The 21,366-nt window shown below is 42.6% G+C and overlaps 1 protein-coding gene and 1 long non-coding RNA gene across 3 annotated transcripts in view; one reads left to right on the top strand and one right to left on the bottom strand.

The window, feature by feature from the left end:
* Nucleotides 1-21,366, bottom strand: part of LOC310695854 — a 255,022-nt gene that overhangs the window by 43,085 nt on the left and 190,571 nt on the right. The window lies entirely within an intron of this gene.
* Nucleotides 3,156-20,067, top strand: CCDC15 (coiled-coil domain containing 15). Of its 2 annotated transcripts, none has more exons than XM_083480557.1 (11): nt 3,156-3,346; nt 4,334-4,562; nt 5,469-5,618; nt 6,874-7,080; nt 8,848-8,964; nt 10,377-10,532; nt 12,170-12,274; nt 14,263-14,366; nt 16,215-16,481; nt 17,762-17,910; nt 19,349-20,067. In XM_083480557.1, exons 2-11 carry the CDS (start codon nt 4,380-4,382, stop codon nt 19,465-19,467), a joined length of 1,557 nt encoding a protein of 518 aa, XP_083336683.1. In that variant the 5' UTR covers nt 3,156-3,346; nt 4,334-4,379; the 3' UTR covers nt 19,468-20,067. The 2 variants fall into 2 exon arrangements, with proteins under 2 accessions (XP_083336683.1, XP_083336682.1); XM_083480556.1 differs by having other exon boundaries at nt 3,228-3,472.

Genomic DNA, 21,366 nt, shown 5'->3' with positions numbered 1-21,366 from the left:
AGTGCATTTCAGTGTGTTTTGAGATATTCCTGTGAAATATTTCTTTTCCAAGGAGGGGGTGGGGTTTTTCCCTCCTCCCATAAGTATTCCCGTTCTGTTTTTAAATTGAAACAGCTAATCTCTCCACACTCTTTTCTGCTGCTGGAGTTCTTGGCCTCCACACAGTGCAAAGTCACAAACAAAAGCTTTGTTTTCAGCAAGGCAAGCCAATATATTGCTGAATGCTGCAGGCCTTTGTTCCAGCTGGCCTGTCTACCCTTTTGGTGAATATAGTCAGATAAAACCCTCATGACACCCAGCCTACTAGCAGAGATGAGAAGGACCACCAGAAATACTGTAACTGTAATGCATCCTTGTAGCAGAGGTGTAGTGGCAAATGTTGACGTGAAGGCATCCATTCTGACAGCCCCCAAAGGAGAGCCCAAAAATTCAGGCAGCTGTGTTGATCCATTATCACACACCCACACAAAAGAATAGTAGTAAATAGCACAATACCCAGTTTATTAGGATCAGCATGACTGCAACCTTATGCATAGTTTCCTGGGACTAGCAGGCTCCATAGAACTTAATGGTGACTATATAGCTTTTACTTGTAAAACACATTGAGCCTTAACAAAAGAACTTTAGCCAGCTGAAATTCAGCCTTTAGCTTTTAATTAAAAATGCAGGCGATTCATAGCAAAACTCAATTCTTTCAGAGCCTGTCTACCTTTTCAACGACGTGTTGGTGATATGGTCAGATGAGTTTGGATGATTATTTTGGAGCCTTTTATAGATACTTCAAGACATCTTAATGCATGGAGAATAGCAGCTAATCCCAAACCTAATAAGAGCAAATGTGCCTGCTGGCCACACCTCTCTGGAAGCATTAATGTTCACCTGCACACCTGTAGGATATTTTTCCATTAAGCATAGCCACTGGACATCAGTATTGGGAAGCGTTGCCAGTAGCCACAGTCCTGGTCCCTTCCCTATAGGGAAGTCCCTGCACCCGTCATGTCTAACATCTTTTTGCTGAATTGTTGTGAGCTGTTTCGACGGCAAAGCTTGACTGAAAAGCAAGATATACATAAAATGGAATAAGCAAATAATTGGAGGATAGAACCAATCATCCAGCCCTACCCTCCATGCATTGATTCTGTTGTTGTTGTTGTTTAGTCGTGTCCGACTCTTCGTGACTCCATGGACCAGAGCAGGCCAGGCACTCCTGTCTTTCACTGCCTCCCTCACTTTGGTCAAACTCATGTTTGTAGTTTCGAGAACACTGTCCAGCCATCTCGTCCTCTGTCATCCCCTTCTCCTTGTGCCCTCCATCTTTCCCAACATCAGGGTCTTTTCCAGGGAGTCTTCTCTTCTCATGAGGTGGCCAAAGTATTGGAGCCTCAGCTTCAGGATCTGTCCTTCCAGTGAGCACTCAGGGCTGATTTCCTTCAGAATGGATAGGTTTGATCTTCTTGCAGTCCATGGGACTTTCAAGAGTCTCCTCCAACACCATAATTCAAAAGCATCAATTCTTTGGCGATCAGCCTTCTTTATGGTCCAGCTCTCACTTCCATACATCACTACTGGGAAAACCATAGATTTAACTATACAGACCTTTGTTGGCAAGGTGATGTCTCTGCTTTTTAAGATGCTGTAATTTGAACCAGGATCACTGCAGATGGTGACAGCAGCCACGAAATTAAAAGACGCCTGCTTCTTGGGAGAAGGGCAATGACAGGCCTAGACAGCATCTTGAGAAGTAGAGACGTCACCTTGCCAACAAAGGTCCGTATAGTTAAAGCCAGGGACAGGGGTGCCTGGCGTGCTCTGGTCCATGGGGTCACGAAGAGTCGGACACGACTAAACGACTAAACAACAACAACAATTTGAACCAGAGCCAAGACCCAGAACACTCTTTTCAAGTGTTAGGAGAGCAATGTGGTGTAGTGTAGCAAGGGACTAGGAGTGGGGAAACCAAAGTTCAAACTCTCCCTCTTCCATAAAGTTCACTTGGGGGCTTTAGCAATGGCAGTCTCAACCTGATGAAGCCCACAAGGTTGTTGTGAAAACAGAATGGGTGGAGGGGAAGCCAGCATGCCACCTGGAGCCTGCTGGAGAAAGCCTGAGCTCTAGTAAGTGCAGCAGAGGTGAGTCTGGAACCTTTGACACACAGCATTTAGCAAACGCCGAAGACGCACCTCTTCGTCCTGGCCTTTGGCACTTGGGATGTATTTTTCTACAACCCACCTTATTTCTGTGACTGCAAGTTGCTTTAAATTATTTTTAATATTGTGTTTTAACTGTTCTGCAAGCTGCCCTTCAACCTTTGGGTAAAGAGCAGGTACATAAAGCTCTGCTCCAATAACAAAAGTGCCTCTGAGCACGTGCAAACTTCTTTTCTGTCAGGCTCCTAAAATTTATTATTATTATTTATTAAATTCGTATACTGCCCTATACCCATCAATCCCAGGGCAGTTCACAACATGTCCACCACTAGATAGCAGGCCCCTTCCTGGCAGAGTCCAGCAATTCAAAAGTGTCAAGGTATCTTAACATCTCTTTTATATGCATTCGACTAATAAAATTTCCAATTTGATACCCTGTTAACCAAGGGATTCCATATTCCTTAATTTAGTATGCCAGCCCTTGGGCCGTAATAATATTCCTTCAATATTCCTTAATTTGGAATTTCCACACAAACCCTCGGGGAGTGGTTGAGATTGAAGAAAGAAGTCCTGGAGTTTACGCAAACCATGTATTGGCTTTTTAATATTTTTTCATTTCTAGGTTCCTCTTATTTCCACCCCAACCCAGTTTTATTATTCTGTGAACCGCCCTGAGACCTGCGGGAAAAGGGCGGCAAATAAATTAAATTAAAATTTTAAAATAAAATAAAAATAAGATGTGTTGGTATCGTAAGCCGTCCTGAAAACGGAACAGCCCGTGCCAACTTCCCTCCACCAAGCAACAAGCAAAGCCCCAAGGCACCTCACACTGGAGGACCTAGTGCCAGACGGTCGCGACCACCCCTTAAGGGGCGTGGCCAATTCTAAAGAGGCGCGTCGACATTCCAAAGTTCTAAAAAGGGGCGCGTCGCAAACTATGACGTCGCAGCCGCTTCTGCTTCCGGATTGGTTGCCTGTAAAAGCGGCAGGCGGGGCCGGAACGCTGCCGGGACGGAAGCGGCGTTTTTAAAAAAGGACGGTTTCGGAGGGGAAGGGGAAGAAGAAGGCCCGGAGTTCTGGCAGCCCGCTTCCGGTTGGGGAAGAGTTTTGCTCGGGGCCGGCCGGAAGGAGAGGCGAGGCCTGAGGCGGTTGCCATGGCGACAGCCGCCGCCCGTCGCGGCGGGCGTCCCTGAGGGCAGGTACGCGGGTGAGGACGGAGGGAGTTGCTATGACAACGGCGGAAGCAGTTTTCCGGGATGCTGTGAGGAGAAGCGGAGGGGCGCAAAACGTCCCGCAAGGAGCCTCGGTCCCCGGGCGAAGTTCTGGTAACGCGATTTCCTTGGAGATGGGAAATGCTTAAAACTACTTTTCTTCTTCTTCTTCTTTTTTAAGAACAAGAAAATTTAAAGCAGTTTTGTATATAAAGGTGTTGAAAGCATAGGCTTAACCCTGGTAGACATAAGGACCCTGTTTTAGTTCCATTCTGTGGATAAGTTCCTAGTGTTGTTGAAGCCTCCGCCAAAGGAAGCAGGAGTAAGCTAACGTGCCTTTCCCCCTCCCATTTTCGTATTTTCCCTTTTGTGATCTAGCTAGTTGGCAATCCCTAGCAGCAGATCAGCCTTACCTAGTGATTGTAGTTAACTTGTTTATAAACTTATACTTTGTTCATAAACAATTACATATAAATTGCTTAAATGAAAATCTGGAGAAGCTTCACCAGTTGATTTTTTGAAGATCAAAACTCTGTTAAAGAAACACAAGCTGGGCTAGGCTGGGGTTGTTTTTTTCATCCTAGTTGGTGACCCCAGTTGAGGGATGAAGAATGCATGACCTTCTAGACCGTTTTAGGTACATCCAATATAGGCACGACTGCACACTCACGCATTGCTCCAAAGATGGAAGTGACCTGAAAACATCACAAAAGGGGCAGGGCAGGGATGGGACGGGGTGTTTGCAGGCTTTTTCAATGGGTGACCTGGGACGTGACCCCCCTTCCATGCAAATGGGGAGTTGCGTATATAAAACTGCCATGGTCTCTGGGTTTGGTGGTAGTTGAAAGTCCAACAACATATGGAGGGCCACAGGTCTATCTCCCCTGCCCTATTTGAACATCTTAAGTTTGACTTGGTAGTGGTGTGTTAGTGCAACTAAAAGCTTATCTTGAGCCCAATCTTGTATTTCAACAGAGACTCCTTCCAGATGTCCCTGATTTGAAGTTACTCTGTTGCTGAGATGCTACCTTCCAAGAAGCAGCAGCAGCAGCATCCCTGGAGATCTGCTGAGGAAAAAGTGAGGCCTCAGTCAGCAGCAGTGAACTGGAACGTATTAGCAGAGAGGACGCAGTGTGTGGTAGCTGTTGGGGCTTGGGTGGAGAGTGCCCAAGATGATGCAGAGCAAGAAGAGAACACAGTTTTTGTAAGTATTAAGAAAGGAAACCCCATATGCAACAGTATTTTTGAACTTTCCAAAGCATCATTTTCTGAAAGACAATATTTTCTGCTGAGCAGGATCTGTGGTCCATCTAGCCCAATGCTATCTTCTCCAGCTGGCAAACTCTCTAGAGCTGCTGCTGGTGGGGGTGTTGAATGAGGAACTACAGATTGTCAGGATTGTATTTGCTATCTGAGAATGTTAACAAAGCCTCACATTTGTAATAGACTTTGTAATGTCTGTGTTGGTTTTTTAAAAAATAACTTTTCTTGAAATCTAGGTTAAATAATTATGTTACAAACTCAGCTTCTATTCTTGCATAACTTGTGTATCCTATGTTGTTGGTGATATGCCATTCCCTTTCTGAATAACTCTTAAACCAGAGGCAGGCATATTTGAGTCTCGGGTGATCTTGGTCTCCCTTTAAATACACACAGACACACACAAACACACAAATCCTACTGTCTGCCAGTGGCCTGGTTTACATGTAATGCTAAGCCAAACCATTGCTTAGTATAAACAAGCAAGAGCAAAAATTGTGACTTCTTCACTCTTTCCCTGGCCATGCTACCTGCAGCTAAGCCATAGATTGCCTTAGCATTAAGATGGGATCTGGTCCAGTATATTAAAAGTTCCAAGCAAGACTGAATACTTGGGATCTAGTAACATTTAAGGAATACCTAATCTGTGCAAGGTGATGCTAAGACTCCATTTTTTGTTAAAACCGTAAGGAGTGCATTGTGGGATCAGACCAATTTCTATCTAGTTCAGCATTATTTGCAAGAATCCCACCAACTAGATGCTCTGTGCAAAATTGGCTAGTGGTTCACGGATGAACTTTAGTTTACCTTCCACCCACTCTTGGTTTCAACAATCTTCAATCTTCTTTAGGCAGCAGCAGCTCAAATTGAAGAAGCATACAAAGAACAAAGAAAAGAAAAAGAGAGGCTTCTGAAATGCTTTCAAGAGGAGGTGAAGCACAGGGTGAACCAGCACATCAAGATGAGGAGAAAACACCAGCTTCAGAAGTCCTATGAAGCAGTAAGACAGTGTCTCCTAATATCTGCTTCTTTTGTTAACTACACATGTAGGCTCTTTCCTTGCAAGTAAGATTGTTTTTATAAGAAGAAGAAGAAGAAGAAGAGTTTGGATTTGATATCCCGCCTTTCACTCCCCTTCAGGAGTCTCAAAGCGGCTAACAATCTCCTTTCCCTTCCTCCCCCACAACAAACACTCTGTGAGGTGAGTGGGGCTGAGAGACTTCACAGAAGTGTGACTGGCCCAAGGTCACCCAGCAGCTGCATGTGGAGGAGCGGAGACGCGAACCCGGTTACCCAGATTACGTGACTACCGCTCTTAACCACTACACCACACTGGTAGAAGCCCATGTGCAATGGAAAAGAGTATGAATTTGATTTTAGGATTTGTGGTGATAACTTGCATCATGATGTTCCAAGCTGTGGCGTTCCATTAATCTAGGACCCATCAGGGGAGTGCAACCTTTTTTACTGTCAAGGACCACGTTCCCTCAGGTGTCATCTATCGAGAGCTGTATGGCATTGCCGATGAGAGGAGCCAGAGACAAAAGTGTTCTGGATTAAATAATCCAGAATAAAGACTACCCTGAATGGAATCATTCATAAATGAGCACAAGGAGGATTTTTATAAAAGTACAGCAAACTAATGCAGCTACTGGTCAGAAAAGCGAGTAGAAGTAATTTCTTTCTGGCTTCCAGACAATTTTTTCTCCAAGCCATGTAATCAGTACAAAGTTAAATATAAATAACTTATAGAAAATAAATAAAATAAAGTGCTGTCCTTCCAAATTGTTCCAAAACAACATAGGAAGAGGTGGAAAACATTTTTAAAGGTCGATAAAAATAAGGAGCAATCAGGAAGGGATTTTTATGGCATGAAATAATGGGACAGCTTCAGGGGGTATTGGAGACCACATAAAAAGAGTTTGGGGGCACAGGTTGACCCTGTGCAGAGCTGCTCAGCTTCAGCAATTTTGGCCTCATTTGCCTTCAGACCACACCTTGGAACATCTCTCAAGTATGCTCACTTCTGCTTTCCCATATTACTTTATCACCAGATAGGAAAATAACAAGTTGATATCAGTCTTAGAATCACTAGAATCCACTGTAAATGAATAAGATAAAGTGGTATGACCTCTGAGGTCAGTTTTATCACTTCAAACCCTTTAAATGACTATCATTCCTCGTAACAGCAGTAAGCTAGGATGTGTTTACCGTCTTCTTATTACTCTGTTGTTTTTTTCCTTTTTCTTCTGCAGGCTCTTAAAGAAAGCTCTGTTGTGATAGGATTTTCAGATTCTGCGTTACAATTGACCCCCAAGAAAAGCACGTGTCTGTACAGACATAACACCGATTCTGCTATCTGTAGTACTGGTAATAAAATCAACTCTATGCAGAGGCCTGATTACGAGGGGGACTTGGAAGAAAAGGTCCTAAATGTTCAGTTTTCAGAGCATGCTAAAACTGTGAGTGTTTTCGCGCCATATCAACCATTCACTCTGTTGAGTTTTGTGGCCATTTTAACCTTAAGTCTCATTGATCTATGATGCCTCAGATCTTAAGTATCTGATAAATAGTCAGCAAATGTATTTTACTGATGCAAAACTGATATATACACAACTTTTATTTGCACCTGAATAATAATAATAATAATAATAATAATAATAATAATAATAATAATTAAATAAATAAATAAATAAATAAATAAATTTTATTATTTATACAATGCTCCTCTGGCTGGATTTCCTCAGCCACTCTGGGCAGCTTACAACAGATCTAAAAACATAATAAAAACAGCAGTCCTTTAAAATATCATGTTTGTTCTGATTTTTGCCCAGAATGTGAGATATATGCAGAAATACTTGTATTGCTCAGGGAAGACAATTCATACTTGCTACAGACACATGAAGTACAGGATCTTGGCTTTTGTGGCTACAGGCTACATGATTGAAAACATTCAAAATGAAATGAAAGTTCTGGTAGAGATAACCCTAAGCAGATTCACATGCGTACGTACTGTTCTACTTACTTACCCACTGATGAGCACATTTACATGAGTCAGTACATATTGTGTAGCACTGATAATGCACCATGAGAAGAAAGCCTTATCAGTGCTTTCATAGCATGTTATTGGGGTTCTGCAGTTCATTGCAAGACAAAGATCCATTAGGGAGTAGAACATGGGGTCCTTGGTTGCGGACTTTAATACTTGTAGCATGCTGCTCAGAGACGCCTGCTTGAGTCTGTTCCAGAATTATTTTAATGCTTTGTCGCCCAGACACCATTTTTTACACAGACCTTCCAAGCTGCACTGCAAGCTCAAATCTGCAAGTACATATTTTCTATCAAGCTCTTCTTGACTTAACAAAACAAAATACGGTACTAAATCTTCATTAGGCTGTTGAAAAAACAAAAAGCACTTCCAAAAATCAATACTTTCTATTATTAGGCCATCTGTTTTTGAATAAGATAAAAATAAAAGAGCAGTCTAGTACCAGCCTGCTTATAATTCTCAATTATGTGAGTAGTATTTTTAATAATAATAACTTATTTATTTATTTATTTATTTATTTATTCTTCCCCCCCCCCTCCCATCTGGGCGGCTTCCAACTGAATATTTAAAACAATACAGAATCAGGCATTAAAAACTTCCCTAAACAGGGCCGCCTTCAGTTGTCTTTTAAAAGTAAAATAGTTGCTTATTGCCTTGACATCTGATGGGAGGGCGTTCCACAGGACAAGTACCACTACCGGGAAGGCCCTCTGCCTGGTTCCCTGTAACCTCACTTCTTGCAATGAGGGAACCGCCATAAGGCCTCGGCGCTGGACCTCAGTGTTTGGGCTGGACAATGGAGGTGGAGACGCTCCTTCAGGTATACAGGACCGAGGCCGTTTAGGGCTTTAAAGGTCAGCACCAACACTTTGAATTGTGCTCAGAAGCGTACTGGGAGCCAATGAAGATCTTTCAGGACCGGTGTTATATGGTTTCGATGGCCACTCCCAGTCACCAGTCTAGCTGCTGCATTCTGAATTAATTGCAGTTTCCGAGTCACCTTCAAAGGTAGCCCCACGTAGAGCGCATTGCAGTAGTCCAAGCGGGAGATATCTAGAGCATTCACCACTCTGGCGAGACAGTCTGTGGGCAGGTAGGGTCTCAGCCTGCGTCCCAGATGGAGCTGGTAGACAGCTGTCCTGGACACAGAATTAACCTGCGCCTGTTTTCTGTTTCATAGGTAAGAAAAACTGTGCAACAGGTCCGTCGCAGGCTGGCTTCCCGGAAATCTGTGTCAGAAAGTGATCCTGCTCCAGAACTTCCAGGAGGTGCTTGGGAGAGCCGTCTGAGCGTACAGGTGACAACAAGAGAAAATACTCTCTATTTTGGTACATTTTGCAATATCGTCTTTACCTGCTTGGCTAGCTGTGAAGCATGATTGAGGCTGCAATTACCTGGGAGTAATTGTAAATAGGTATAGGTAATCTCTGAATTTCAACTTACCAGTTTTATTTTTCAGTTCCTGCTCTATGCTTCTGGGTTCCGTGCCATGCTAATCTTCTCCAATGCCCTCAGACATACCAACAGAGGAAGCTGATTTTGTGATAAATGAAGAATGAGTTGGATTCTACCACTTCTGAATCTTTAGCATAACTATGCATTAAGATCATAGGGCCAGTATTTCTAAACCCTTATGTAGCTTTCCTAACACTAATAAACTTTCTGTTTAAAAACATAATTGTTCATAATCTCAAAGTAATACCAGCCCAGAGGACAAGGAGTGCAGGTTTTCATTCAGACCAAGAGATGCATTTAAAGTGTGCTATTGGGTGACTTTAGCTAGGTGAGTTCACACAGTCCACTTAATGTGATACCAAATGTGTGTTTAGCCTTATCTCCTATTAGGTAATTGCCTGAAGTGATGAGAACATGATCTTATGATAGCTTATCTAGCTGTTTACAACATCAAGCAATCAGGTGAAAGTTGTAGCTCTTATGTGGGCAACTTGCCCTGTTAAGAGTGATGTTTTGCCATTTTGTGAAAATGTGTAGCAGTGGCATGACCCAACTTAGGCAATGCCAAATCCCTATGAATCAGAAGGGAAATTCATTTGTGATTTAAGGCACAGCATGGGCGAAAAAGGTGAACTAAACCCTTCCTCCAACCATATTTTTTACCAGCAAGCAGGTTTTTTAATGGCAGATTTCTCCTGTAGCATTATTTCCCCTTCAGAGTTCAGCTGGGGTGGGGGGGACTTTGTTCTCTTAAGACTGTTTTGCGGGGGGGGGGGTGTTGGAGGTGGGGCAAATGATTTACATGTCCCTGACATATGGATCTGCCAATATCCCGGTCCAGTTCACATACCACATTAAACAAAACAAGCCAGTCTGGCTTGTTGGGTCATCTGAATTGGAATTAGTGGTTGATTTCCTTGGACTCTGGCTCGCTTCGTCTGTGGCACAGCAGGAGCAGGGGAGAGTACTGTAGGGACGTTTTGAGCATGCTGCTCGCTCACTACACTATGGTTTAATGTGACATGTGAACCAAGCTGCTGTGTCTCAAGACTGGGGCAGGATTTCTGAAGAGTAAACTATCTCCCCTGTTTGGTTTGTGTATTTATTTTGAATATTACATGTACCAATTTTCAAATAAAAACTCTCTTAAGTGGCTAATGCAGTGCAAAATGACGTACACGTTTCAGTAAAGCTATTCAGTCTCGGCAGGCTCATGTAACAGGCTTTTGAAATAAGGTCTTCAACTTTGTTTAGAAGCCAGCATCTCCCAAGACAATTCCAGGCAATGCAGAAGAGGGTGACAGAGGCGAGTTTCTTCTTGTGGGGCACCACGACCTTCCAGCTGAACTTCAAGGGCAGGAACAAGGACAGCGGAACAAAGACTCATACTATACAGTGCAGTTTCAGAAAGTAAGATTTCTCCAATACCGGTCTTGCAGCTGATGTTAGCTGTACTAGTTCTGTGTTCAGAAGAGACACTTGTTTTAGAAGAATGTCGCCCTTGCTGTTCTCCTATTTCCTTGTGTGAGAGCCTGTGACATTGAAGGAGAGGAAGACAATTGAACTCGTTATCATGGCATGCATGAGACTTCCTATGTCTTCCTAGCTGCTTGCTTTCCTATAGTTTGCTAAACTAATTTTGAACTGCTCTTTATCGCAGGGATGAGGAACCTGTGGCCATCCTGGTGTAGCTTGATTCCAGCTCCCATCAGCCCCCAGCCAGCATGGCTCATAGAAAGGGATGCTGGGGGTTGGAGTCCCAACATCTGGAGGACACAAGTTTCTCACCCCTGCTTTATAGGACAGTGCAACAATAAAAACCCTGAAATACTGGGTTGGGTATATACTGTGGGATATACTAGAGCAATCAACTACAACATTTTCTTGCTGCCTAGAATGGACACACAGGGGAATGTGGCTCCAGACAGGGAGGACATCCTGTCATACCTGCTCTGGAGCTTCTTCCCCCTGTGTGTGACCAGGTAGATAGGCGTGACCCTAGCTGACCAGATAAAAGGGTTGGCCATGCAACCATCTCTCTCTTGGACTCTTATTCTCTTACTCTTGGACTCTCAGCCAGCGCATGGCTCAACCTTCACATAGGATGGAGCCCACAAGCCAAAAGTCTGAGATGTAGCTCAGACTTCTTTTCACTGTAACCACAAGAAAACTCCTGTCTTCAGATTACTACTGTGAACTAAATGTAAGAAAAACTTTATTCTTATTTTTAAAGAAGACTGTGTATTATTATTATTAAATAATAGTAATAATAATAATAGTAATAATAATTTTTTATTATTATTATTATTATTATTATTATTATTATTAGGAAATAAAGAGGAAACTTACCAGGAACAATCCAGACTGGAGAAGCCAGACCGAACTGCTTAATTAAAGGATTCTAACAAATCATCAACTTGCTTCGAATAAGTTGCAAAGGGAATGTGCTCTGCTGCTTACTCACTAGCATGAGTGAGGGATAATATCAAAACAATATATCCTCTCCCACCTTTCTTAGCATCCCCACATATACTTGATACATTGCAATGGTTCTTTAAACATTTACAGTCTACTAAACTAATGTTTATTATATTAATGCCCCATTCTTTTATGGGTTGCTCATAAAATGGACCAATAAGATTCATGCCTTCTTCCTGACTACTTACTGGACTCAAAAAAGCAACCTAAAATACTGCACCAGAAATTTAGAATGTTACATCAAACATGGGATATGTTTTTCCCCAAAGCTGAACAGTTTAAAGTCCCATTGACATCCATGAGAAAATTAAGCAGATGCATGAACCTTTCCAGTGAACACCAGTGAAACAAAAAACTGCTTTGCTGTGGCTGGATCGTGTACATTGCTGGGTTTTATATCAATATCTATCTATATAAATACAAAGTCTAAAAGAGGAGAAGGGCTATATGTTAAAAGGAAGCCTTTTATGTATTTTAATATTTTGTTGGTATAAACAAATTATTATTATTATTTATTGTATGTGTGTCAAAAGGTGAGAAGTTAGCTACTTGCTCTGATTTCCTTGTAGGTTAATAATGAGATACTGAAAAGTACCTATCCCACAGCTGGCAATGAACCTCAAGATGCCAGGGTACTCTGGTCTGGAACAGAGAAAGAAGAATCAAAGAAGCAGGTATATAGTATTGTATTAATTCACCTTGCAAATGAATTTTCATGAGGAAACAATGCAAGGCTGTGGTGACGGCAGTTGTGATCCTCTGCCTCTCTGCTTACGTTTTAAGGGATACGGGATATTTTAATGCTGAGAGTCAATTGTGTGCGTGTGCGCACACACACATGCCATCATTATAAAAATATGACTGCCACTGGCTATAGCTGGGCAGAGAAATCCAGCCCCCCAATTTACTGTACTTGGGAGGAGATGGAGGTATCCCTTTGCTTGCCTTGTTCAGCAGGGCAGTTCTATTGACGACAGGGGAGAATCCCATTTCCCCCACCCCAAAGGCAGAAGCTTCTTGCTGCGGTAGCAAGCGGAAACCACTGAAATGGGATGTTTTGGGGGAGTTGAGGGAGCAGATCTGGACCAACACACGTTCTGTTGGATTCAGAAATGTTCCAGCTGCTCTCAGGTGATGGTAGACAGCCCAATCTGTGCCTCTTTGCTGCACCAGCCTGGGAGCTGACTTAGCAAAGAGACATTCCCCCACCCTTCATTTCCTCTCCCTCCCCCAGCCTTCCTATTGGTGGGCTTTGGGTGGTAATGTGGCTATGCTGCTTCAATAAGCCCTGCTGCCACATCCTAAATTACTGGGACTTAGGCCTAGGATGGTGCTAAAGAGGTGTAAGTAGGGGGAAAGGGAGGGGCAAGAACAGTTCACACTCCTGTTATTTTCTAGCAGCTGGTTAGCAGACAAATGGTAAAATTTCCTAGCTGGATTCACTATAATAAATCTCTAGTGCTGCCAGAATTCAAACATGGAGTTGCTTAAGTGCTGCCTCCTGCACTTAACGTACCCAAACCTTTTAAAAGGCAGTTTTGGTACTACCTCTTTTATAAAACATCTCCAGAGCAGGCAATATAAATAAATAGAGATGCATTTCTGGTTTGGTGAGATATGAGCAACTGGCAGAGTGTGAGTTCTTTAAAACCCAAGGGTAAAACTGAGAATAAGCCAGGCATTAGAATGTTACACTTTCATAAATGGGGAGTCACAGGAAAATACGGAGTTGTGATTTAAATGCTGGCCAGCAGAGGGAAACCTGCTTCAGGAGGTCTTTGTGTCTTGTAACTGAACCACTTCAATAAATTGTAATACCTTGACTGTAGTTGCAGAATGCTGCCACTTTATTGAGCTCTGTAAATACACTTGTGGGGACACGCACCAAAAAATTCTTATTAAACAATAAGAGTACATAGTATGAGAGATCTTGTACAGGAAGAGCCCTGGCAGCTGCTTCTATAGATTGGCATTTTGCACTTTTAAGATCCTGGGGTATTCGCAACATGTACTCCTAAATTCTAGATTATTTAATCCAGAAAGAGTGAGTCCCTACTTTCTGGAATCTCGGTTTTGTTTGTTAAAGTAATGATAAAGTACCCAGTGCTTCCTTAGTTCCCGCTAGCAGATGGGCAATCTAGTACAGTGGTACCTCGGGTTAAGTACTTAATTCCTTCCAGAGGTCCGTTCTTAACCTGAAACTGTTCTTAACCTGAAGCACCACTTTAGCTAATGGGGCCTCCTGCTGCACCACGCCGCCAGAGCACGATTTCTGTTCTCATCCTAAAGCAAAGTTCTTAACCCGAGGTACTATTTCTGGGTTAGCAGAGTCTGTAACCTGAAGCATGTGTAACCTGCAGCGTATGTAACCCGAGGTACCACTGTAGATGTGACTCGAAAGCACAAAGAGAAAGGGAGGACACTGTGAAAATAAGTGCATTAAAAAGAATGAATTCTTCACTGATGTAAACGTTCTGTGAGTAGACGGAATAGCTACTGACGGAGCGAATTCAGGCAGAGAGGGAGCTAAATGGCAGTGAGGCCAAGCCCCTCTCTTGGTTGCAGCCAGGTGGAATGGTTGCTAATAGTTCTCTGTATGGCACCTGGAGCATGGTAAGTGTGCCGTGTCCACTACTGCTCTGAAATTCGTCTTTTTCTGTAGCGCCAAGGCCAGTACCTGAGATACAGGCGCCTCTTCATGGATATTGAAAGAGAACAAGTAAAGGAGCAGCAAAGGCAGAAGGAGTGGCAGAGAAAAATGGAAAAGTACGTGTTCTACACATGACCATCTTTTTGCTCTCAGTTTATTAGGGCCATATCGCGGCAGCTGTGAAGTCACTGGAAACCATAAACCTATTTTTGCTGTTAAGATAAAAAGGGTGAAAGTGCCAAAAGATAAAATAATTTTTATAATTAATTGGGGCCTCTTCAAATGCATCCAGGTGGATTCCTTCAGTCTCCTCATAGTATAGAGATCGCTCAAGGAAAATGCACCTTGAGGCAGCTGTGTTTTCGATAACACGTGAAGAATCTTGTATTTCCACGACAGAGTTATGTTTATTTGTTTCAGTTTGCTAACTGGGTGGGGAGGAGTTAGTTATCTTGTTTATAATTATTTAGGATAAGGTTGGCCTGCCGTTACTCCCATGGCTTTTATAGGTGAAAATTTTACTATGATGCAGTAAAGTTCGTTCAAATATTGAATATTAAGGAAATTGCTGGGGAGAGAAGTGTCAAATGAGATTATTTTCCTTCAGCAGCATGGCTTTGTTAAGTAAATATTTTTACTTTCTTGTGCCTTTCCTCTCTTATTTGAATAGCTTTGATTTAGCGAGTTGGCAGCGGAGGGACCCTGCTCGTTCAGACAAAGGTCCATATAGTTCAGCCTGCTGTTTTCAGTCACCATCCAGGTGTCTCTGGGAAGTCCACAAGCAGGGCATTAGGCCTCCTCCACTTGTCCCCAGCAGACTGCTTCTGAATGTGGAAGTTCCATTTAGCACTTATGGATAATAACTGCTTTGATGGAGCTTTTAAAGCTGTTTATAATTTAAAGTGAATAAAGAAGTAGCAGCTCCTATGCAGAACACCCTGCTATGGAAGATTACATTGGCTCCCTGTTTGCAAGTAATCCAGCTTGCTTGAAAATGTTTGTTTTTCAGTCACCTTTTGGGGGTTTTTGGCATAGGTTTTTTGAGGGTTATTTGTCACTGGTGATTTATTGAAGATATGCATTGTATAAATGTTATTTATGAATTAAACAAATAATTAGTTCAAAAATCGACTTGTGCAGATTTATTAATATTACTTGCATATTGCTCTTTCTCAAGATTCAAAAACATCACAGTCGACCTTAAACCAGTCCTGTAAGGTTAGACCAGAATCTCCCAAACTTGGGTCTCTAGCTGTTTTTGGACTACAACTCACATCATCCATAGCTGGCAGGACCAGTGGCCAGTGGCTGATGGGAATTGTAGTCTAAAAACAACTAGAGACCCAAGTTTGGGAAACCCTGGGTTAGACCAATAGTCTTCCTAATTTGCAGATATTAGGTGCTTTGTGTGTGTCTTTCCTTAGACCACCTAGTGAGTTCATAGCTAAGTTTTGAAGCAAGGACTTGGTCACTCCTGGATGCTACCATACATGGCCCATGTTTTTGCTCTGGAGTACACCTGGTAGAGGTTGAATGTAGACAGGCAAAGTAAGAAGATGGTAGTAACATGTAATGTGTCATGCCGCTCACAGTACAGAAACACATTAGGGACAGTTAATTTTGTTAGAGTTTACCAAGCCTGGACCATGCTGGAGCCAAAGGAAAGTCTGATTGAATTTTAACCAGTGTTTACCATCTTAGAATTATTCCACACAGGAATGTAACAGCAGAACTGAGAATGTTGTTCTAATTCAGGCATCCCCAAACTCGGCCCTCCAGATGTTTTGGGACTACAACTCCCATCATCCTTAGCTAACAGGACCAGTGGTCAGGGGTGATGGGAATTGTAGTCCCAAAACATCTGGAGGGCCGAGTTTGGGGGTGCCTGTTTTAATTCTTATGCCTGCACTATATAGCGTGTGATCTTGTGAAAGAATAAATAGAATTACACTTCTTGCCCATAGAATAAAGAAGGAAAAGGAGCTTCGACGCCATGCAGAGGAACAGAAGATGCAGGAGAGACAGAGAGTACAAGAGAGGCACTATGACAATGAACCGAGGATACAGGAGACATACCAGGCAGGGGAACTGAAGATACAAGAGAGGGCCTCCCAAGGAGATGTTAATGCCAAAGGGAAAGCTTATGAAAAACTGGAACATCTTAAACTAGGGGATATGCTGGAGAAGAAAAAGGTAGAGGAAAGGCAACAGAGAAATAAAGAATATTCAAGGTGAGCTGAAATATTTGAGGGGGGCTTTGTTTCTCTTCCTAAAATCCCAGCTGCAACAACTGAGAGCACATTCTATAGACCAAACGCCCATCTAGTTCAGCATCTCTTTCCCCACAATGTCAAACCAGTACACTGTGCTGACAAGAACCCTTCCCTCCCTTGTTTGTCCCCAGCAGCTATATTCAGAGGGAGGCTGTACTGACAAGGACCACCACCAGCAAAGATAGTTGAACTCCAGTAGACTCCAGGTGTTCCTGAGAGCTAGGGACTATGTGGTCAGTCACACTGCAACATCAGCCAACATCTCCACAAGTCATCAGAGCAATTGCAGCAGCTCTTGGCAGCCAGCAAAGCCACTGCAACGGCTGCGGCCAGTCGCAGCCAACCACCAAAGTTAGTGGTGGTTACAGAGCTATGTGGCCATGTGAGTCAATGCAGTGCTCAAGGACTGCAATGAACCCAGGTGCCTGCTCCCCATATTCATTTGGGTAACCTAATTGCAAGGCCTAATAATTGGCCAGTCCATAAGGGATTCATACGCCATCAGTCACCAACACACATACAAAAAAACCCATTAAGAAGGACACTGACAAACTGGAACGTGTCCAGAGGAGGGCAACCAAAATGGTCAAAGGCCTGGAAACGATGCCTTATGAGGAACGGCTAAGGGAGCTGGGCATGTTTAGCCTGGAGAAGAGGAGGTTAAGGGGTGATATGATAGCCATGTTCAAATATATAAATGGATGTCACATAGAGGAGGGAGAAAGGTTGTTTTCTGCTGTTCCAGAGAAGCGGACACGGAGCAATGGATTCAAACTACAAGAAAGAAGATTCCACCTAAACATTAGGAAGAACTTCCTGACAGTAAGAGCTGTTCGAGAGTGGAATTTGCTGCCAAGGAGTGTGGTGGAGTCTCCTACTTTGGAGGTCTTTCAGCAGAGGCTTGACAACCATATGTCAGGAGTGCTCTGATGGTGTTTCCTGCTTGGCAGGGGGTTGGACTCCATGGCCCTTGTGGTCTCTTCCAACTCTATGATTCTAGGTTAGGCTGTCCTCATCCCTGAATACCCTTAGGCAGGCAGTGAAAGCATTTTTATTACAGTCCTGCATTAAAGATTGAGTGTTTTGACTCGGCTCTTTTTCTTTAATGCATCAATCCTGTTATTGTTTAAACTGGCTTTGCTTTGTGTTGGTAAACCACTTTGGGGGCCCTTTTCAGGGCCAAAAGTCTGTTTTTAATAGACGAAAATAAGGGTGTTTTTGTGTGCGTTTTGTTTCAGATATGTAGAAGCATTACGAGCCCAGATGCGAGAGAAGATCAAAATGTATAATATCAGCTTGCCTCTGCTGTGCTTCTGTGGGACAGATTTCTGGGACTCTCATCCTGATAGCTGCGCCAACAATTGTGTGTTCTACAAAAATCACAAAGGTACAAGGTTTTCTGGCATTCTTTATCACTGGCATCTGTTGTTCCTCCCGGCAGCTGTTTAGCATTGCTCATGTGGAAGAGGATACCAGCGTATTTTGAAACACCTAGTGCCTAGCAGAGTAGGTTGCAGTCTCATGAAATACAGAAATGGCGGTGGATTTTTAATCAGATACCAGCTGGAATTTATTCTGAAGGACTCTGCTTAAGCATCCATCCCATGGCATTTTCTATTCAACTATCCTTTTCTCTTTGTAGTTTCCATATAGGGAATACTTTGGGGTGTTCCATTAGTCCTGCTCAAGCTACAGAACATCTTAGTTCTGTGAGTAGAAGGGCTTTGAGACCAGGCTGCAGCAGCTGGTAAGCAACTAATGTTGCCATTCACATTGTTTTTACTAGTAAGCCTGTGGTTGGACATAGACAGTGGTACCTCGGTTTTCAAACATCTCCATTTACAAACGTTTTGGTTTTTGAATGCTGTAAACCCTGAAGTAAATGCTTTGGTTTTCAAACACTTTTCGGAAGTCAAACATGCCACGCGGCTTCCATATTGAGTTTTCCGTAAATAAATGCTTTGGTTTCCAAACGTTTTGGAGCTCAAACGGTCTTCCAGAACGGATTACGTTCAAAAATCGATTTACCGCTGTACCAGATCCACAAATATGCATTCTAAGCCAAGACTCTTCTACCAAGGTTGCAATGTAGCAGTGCTTGCGCATGCCTTTTAGCTTGTTCTGAAACTTTAAACTATTTCCCCAAGCTGTTGTCTTCCTAGCAACTGCATCTCTGAGCAGTCATGCTAAAAACTTGCCTGCTGCTCAGTGGCGCTGTGGCAGTTCCCATGGATCCTGTGAATGTTCTTCACGTTGGGAGGCACATCTTGGTCAAAAGCAAAGGGTTGTCAATCAATTCCTGATTCAGCAAGTAGCTGTAGAACAATACCAATGCTGAGTTAACTGTATCCAAGTTAACAACATTTACATAAGAGCAGCCCTGGAGAATTAGAGCAAAGGTCCCTTTAGCATCCTGTACTTTGCTGTGCCTAACAGCTGCATCTGTTTAACCACAAGCAGGATATGGAAGGCCACAACACTTCTCCACAGTTGCCTGCTAGCGACTAGTATCTTATCTAGTGGCATTTAGTATAGCCATTTTTTCCAGACCTACCCTCCATGAACCTACCTAAAGCCCTTGATAAACCAGTGTTCACATCTTGTGGCAATGAACTCCTCAAATCATGGATTGCATGAAAAAATATTTCTGTAGGTACTGAATCCATGTCCTATATTGTGGGAGAGGGTATAGACGTTATCTATCATCACACTACGTATAATTTTAGAAACCTCTTCTCGTGCTTTCTCCATCACCTCCTCCCCACCTCTTCTTTCTTTTTCCCAAGCTTATACCAAAAGCTAATTTTCTTCCATTATTTTTTCAGCTTATGCTCAGGCTCTGCAATCTGTCATCTCATCTTGCAATGTTATTGATGGGGGTTCAAACACAAGACTTGCTGCTCATACATTTGCTACCGTACATGCTCGTGCTAAGAATTCCTGAAAGAGGACTTCGGAATTGGTTCTACCCAACACCCTGACAGTTCAGTCAAGCTGCCTGCAAGTAGGTGATTGGCATGCAAGTCTCGCCACCTCCTGGAGTGTGCCCAGGTCCTAATAAAAATAAATTGGAAAGGAGTTCTGCCCCAAGGTACTTCCTTTCCATTCTCGTGCCAATACTGTGTGTTTATCTCGTCCTACAAGTTACTAATATGTCAAACTCTAAAACCTCATGCATGGAACCTATGATGCGTGGAAAGAGGACTTGGATCAGCGAAACCCAGACCTGCGTACTTCTGCATACAAGCATATGCAAGAGTAACTTATTGTACTCCATAGTTCAAGCTTTGCTTTTGATGCTGAGTGAGAGGCTCTGAGGAGAAGCTGTATCTATTTTCTGTCCATTTTACAAGGCTTGCCTCTTCTTTCTTGCTTTTTTCTTAAAAAAGAAAAACTCCAGGCTTTCAGAATGCATATTGTGAAACTGCAATATGCAGAAAGTTTCTAAGAGAGGGTGATCATTCCAAAAGGATAGTTGGTGCTGATAACGATGATGCTTAGCAATGTTTAGATCTGATGAATAAAGAATTTCTGCAAATGTGAATTTTGTGAAAGTATGTGATTCAACATGTTTCTGAAGGTGCTGTTATACCAGAATTTCTATTTGAGTCCATGATTTAGAAACTAAGAGGACAGGCAAGAGTCTTGAAATAGTACAACCTCCTTTCCCTTTTTGATAGGTTGAATCCCTGTTTCGGACAGGAACAATTCTGGACACATTCTGCTTCTCAAACTGTTCTACAAAGTGAAACTTTAAAGTCAAGCCTATAATTGTTGTTTGCAAAAAAAAAAAATGTTATGAGATGCCAGGTTGTTTTAATTCATTACCTTCCCAACTGTAAATATTAGTACTTGTAACAAGGAGCATCCTTGACCTTTCAGGATGATAGTACTCTGGTGCCGACCCATTCCAATAAAAATATTTCCTTTTCCCCCCCTTGGTGTCTACTATCTACTGTCCCTTTTGGTCCCTTCTCTGCTGTGACACAACAACCACATATGCAGTGATATGTGAGGAGTACAGTGTGATTGACCTCTGCATGCAGAGTTGTTGTTTTTTTTTGCGGGGGGGTTGTCATTTTTCCACAATATGTGAATGACTAATAATAGGGGGTTTTTTCAGGTGCCATATCACTTGCTATTCTACTCCCAGAATTATAGTGTTTGTGTTTGGTGCCCCCTTGCAGAATGTCCAGTTTGGATTCCAGACTTGTTCTATTCAGTGTGGTAGTTCAGTGATTCCCATAACTACTCTGGACACATCTACAACAGGTGTGTGATGGTTGTCTTCTGGGGGGGGACCTCTTTGTTGTCAGCTGGTTGCAGAAAGACAGCCATTAGATTTGGCAATGGATTATGCTTTACAGAAGTAATGTATTTTAGAAAGATGGGTTTGTTTGTTTGTTTGTTTGTTTGTTTGTTTGTATTGTCACCTGTATTTTCCTGTATATTGTTGTACTTTATATTGCCATCTTGATCACAAAATCAAACTGCAATGCCACTTTTCTAAACTTAAACTGTGCCCTTGATGTGAGTGAAGCCTAGACATGCAAGTAATAGAAGTAAATCTGTTTGGTTCAAACAATTACACTTCAGGGGGGGGGGGGGAAATAGCAGTAACATGAATGTTACATCAGCATTCTCTTGCATCGTTACTTAGCCCTTTCCTTTTGCTTACTATGATCTGAATTATCTTGGATTTTTTTTAAAAAAAGAAAGAAAATGGGTGAGAGATGGAGCCTTCCATTTACTACATCTTTTAAATATTCTCATCAGTACAGTCATACCTCGGGTTACAGACGCTTCAAGTTGCGTTTTTTTCAGGTTACATGCTGCTAAAACC

Source organism: Podarcis liolepis (assembly GCF_965112155.1).
Source record: "Podarcis liolepis genome assembly, chromosome: 16".
Lineage (NCBI taxonomy): Eukaryota > Metazoa > Chordata > Lepidosauria > Squamata > Lacertidae > Podarcis > Podarcis liolepis.
The sequence above is the reverse complement of the archived record's forward strand: the minus strand, read 5'-3'. Positions and strand labels throughout refer to the sequence as shown.

What these genes read in the sequence shown, in the direction of transcription:
- CCDC15 (XM_083480557.1), top strand. Translation starts at nt 4,380, where the DNA reads ATGCTACCTTCCAAGAAGCAGCAGCAGCAGCATCCCTGGAGATCTGCT. An exon ending in AAGAAGAGAACACAGTTTTT is followed by an intron (nt 4,563 to 5,468) that starts GTAAGTATTAAG and finishes AATCTTCTTTAG; the next exon opens with GCAGCAGCAGCTCAAATTGA. An exon ending in AGAAATAAAGAATATTCAAG is followed by an intron (nt 16,482 to 17,761) that starts GTGAGCTGAAAT and finishes GTTTTGTTTCAG; the next exon opens with ATATGTAGAAGCATTACGAG.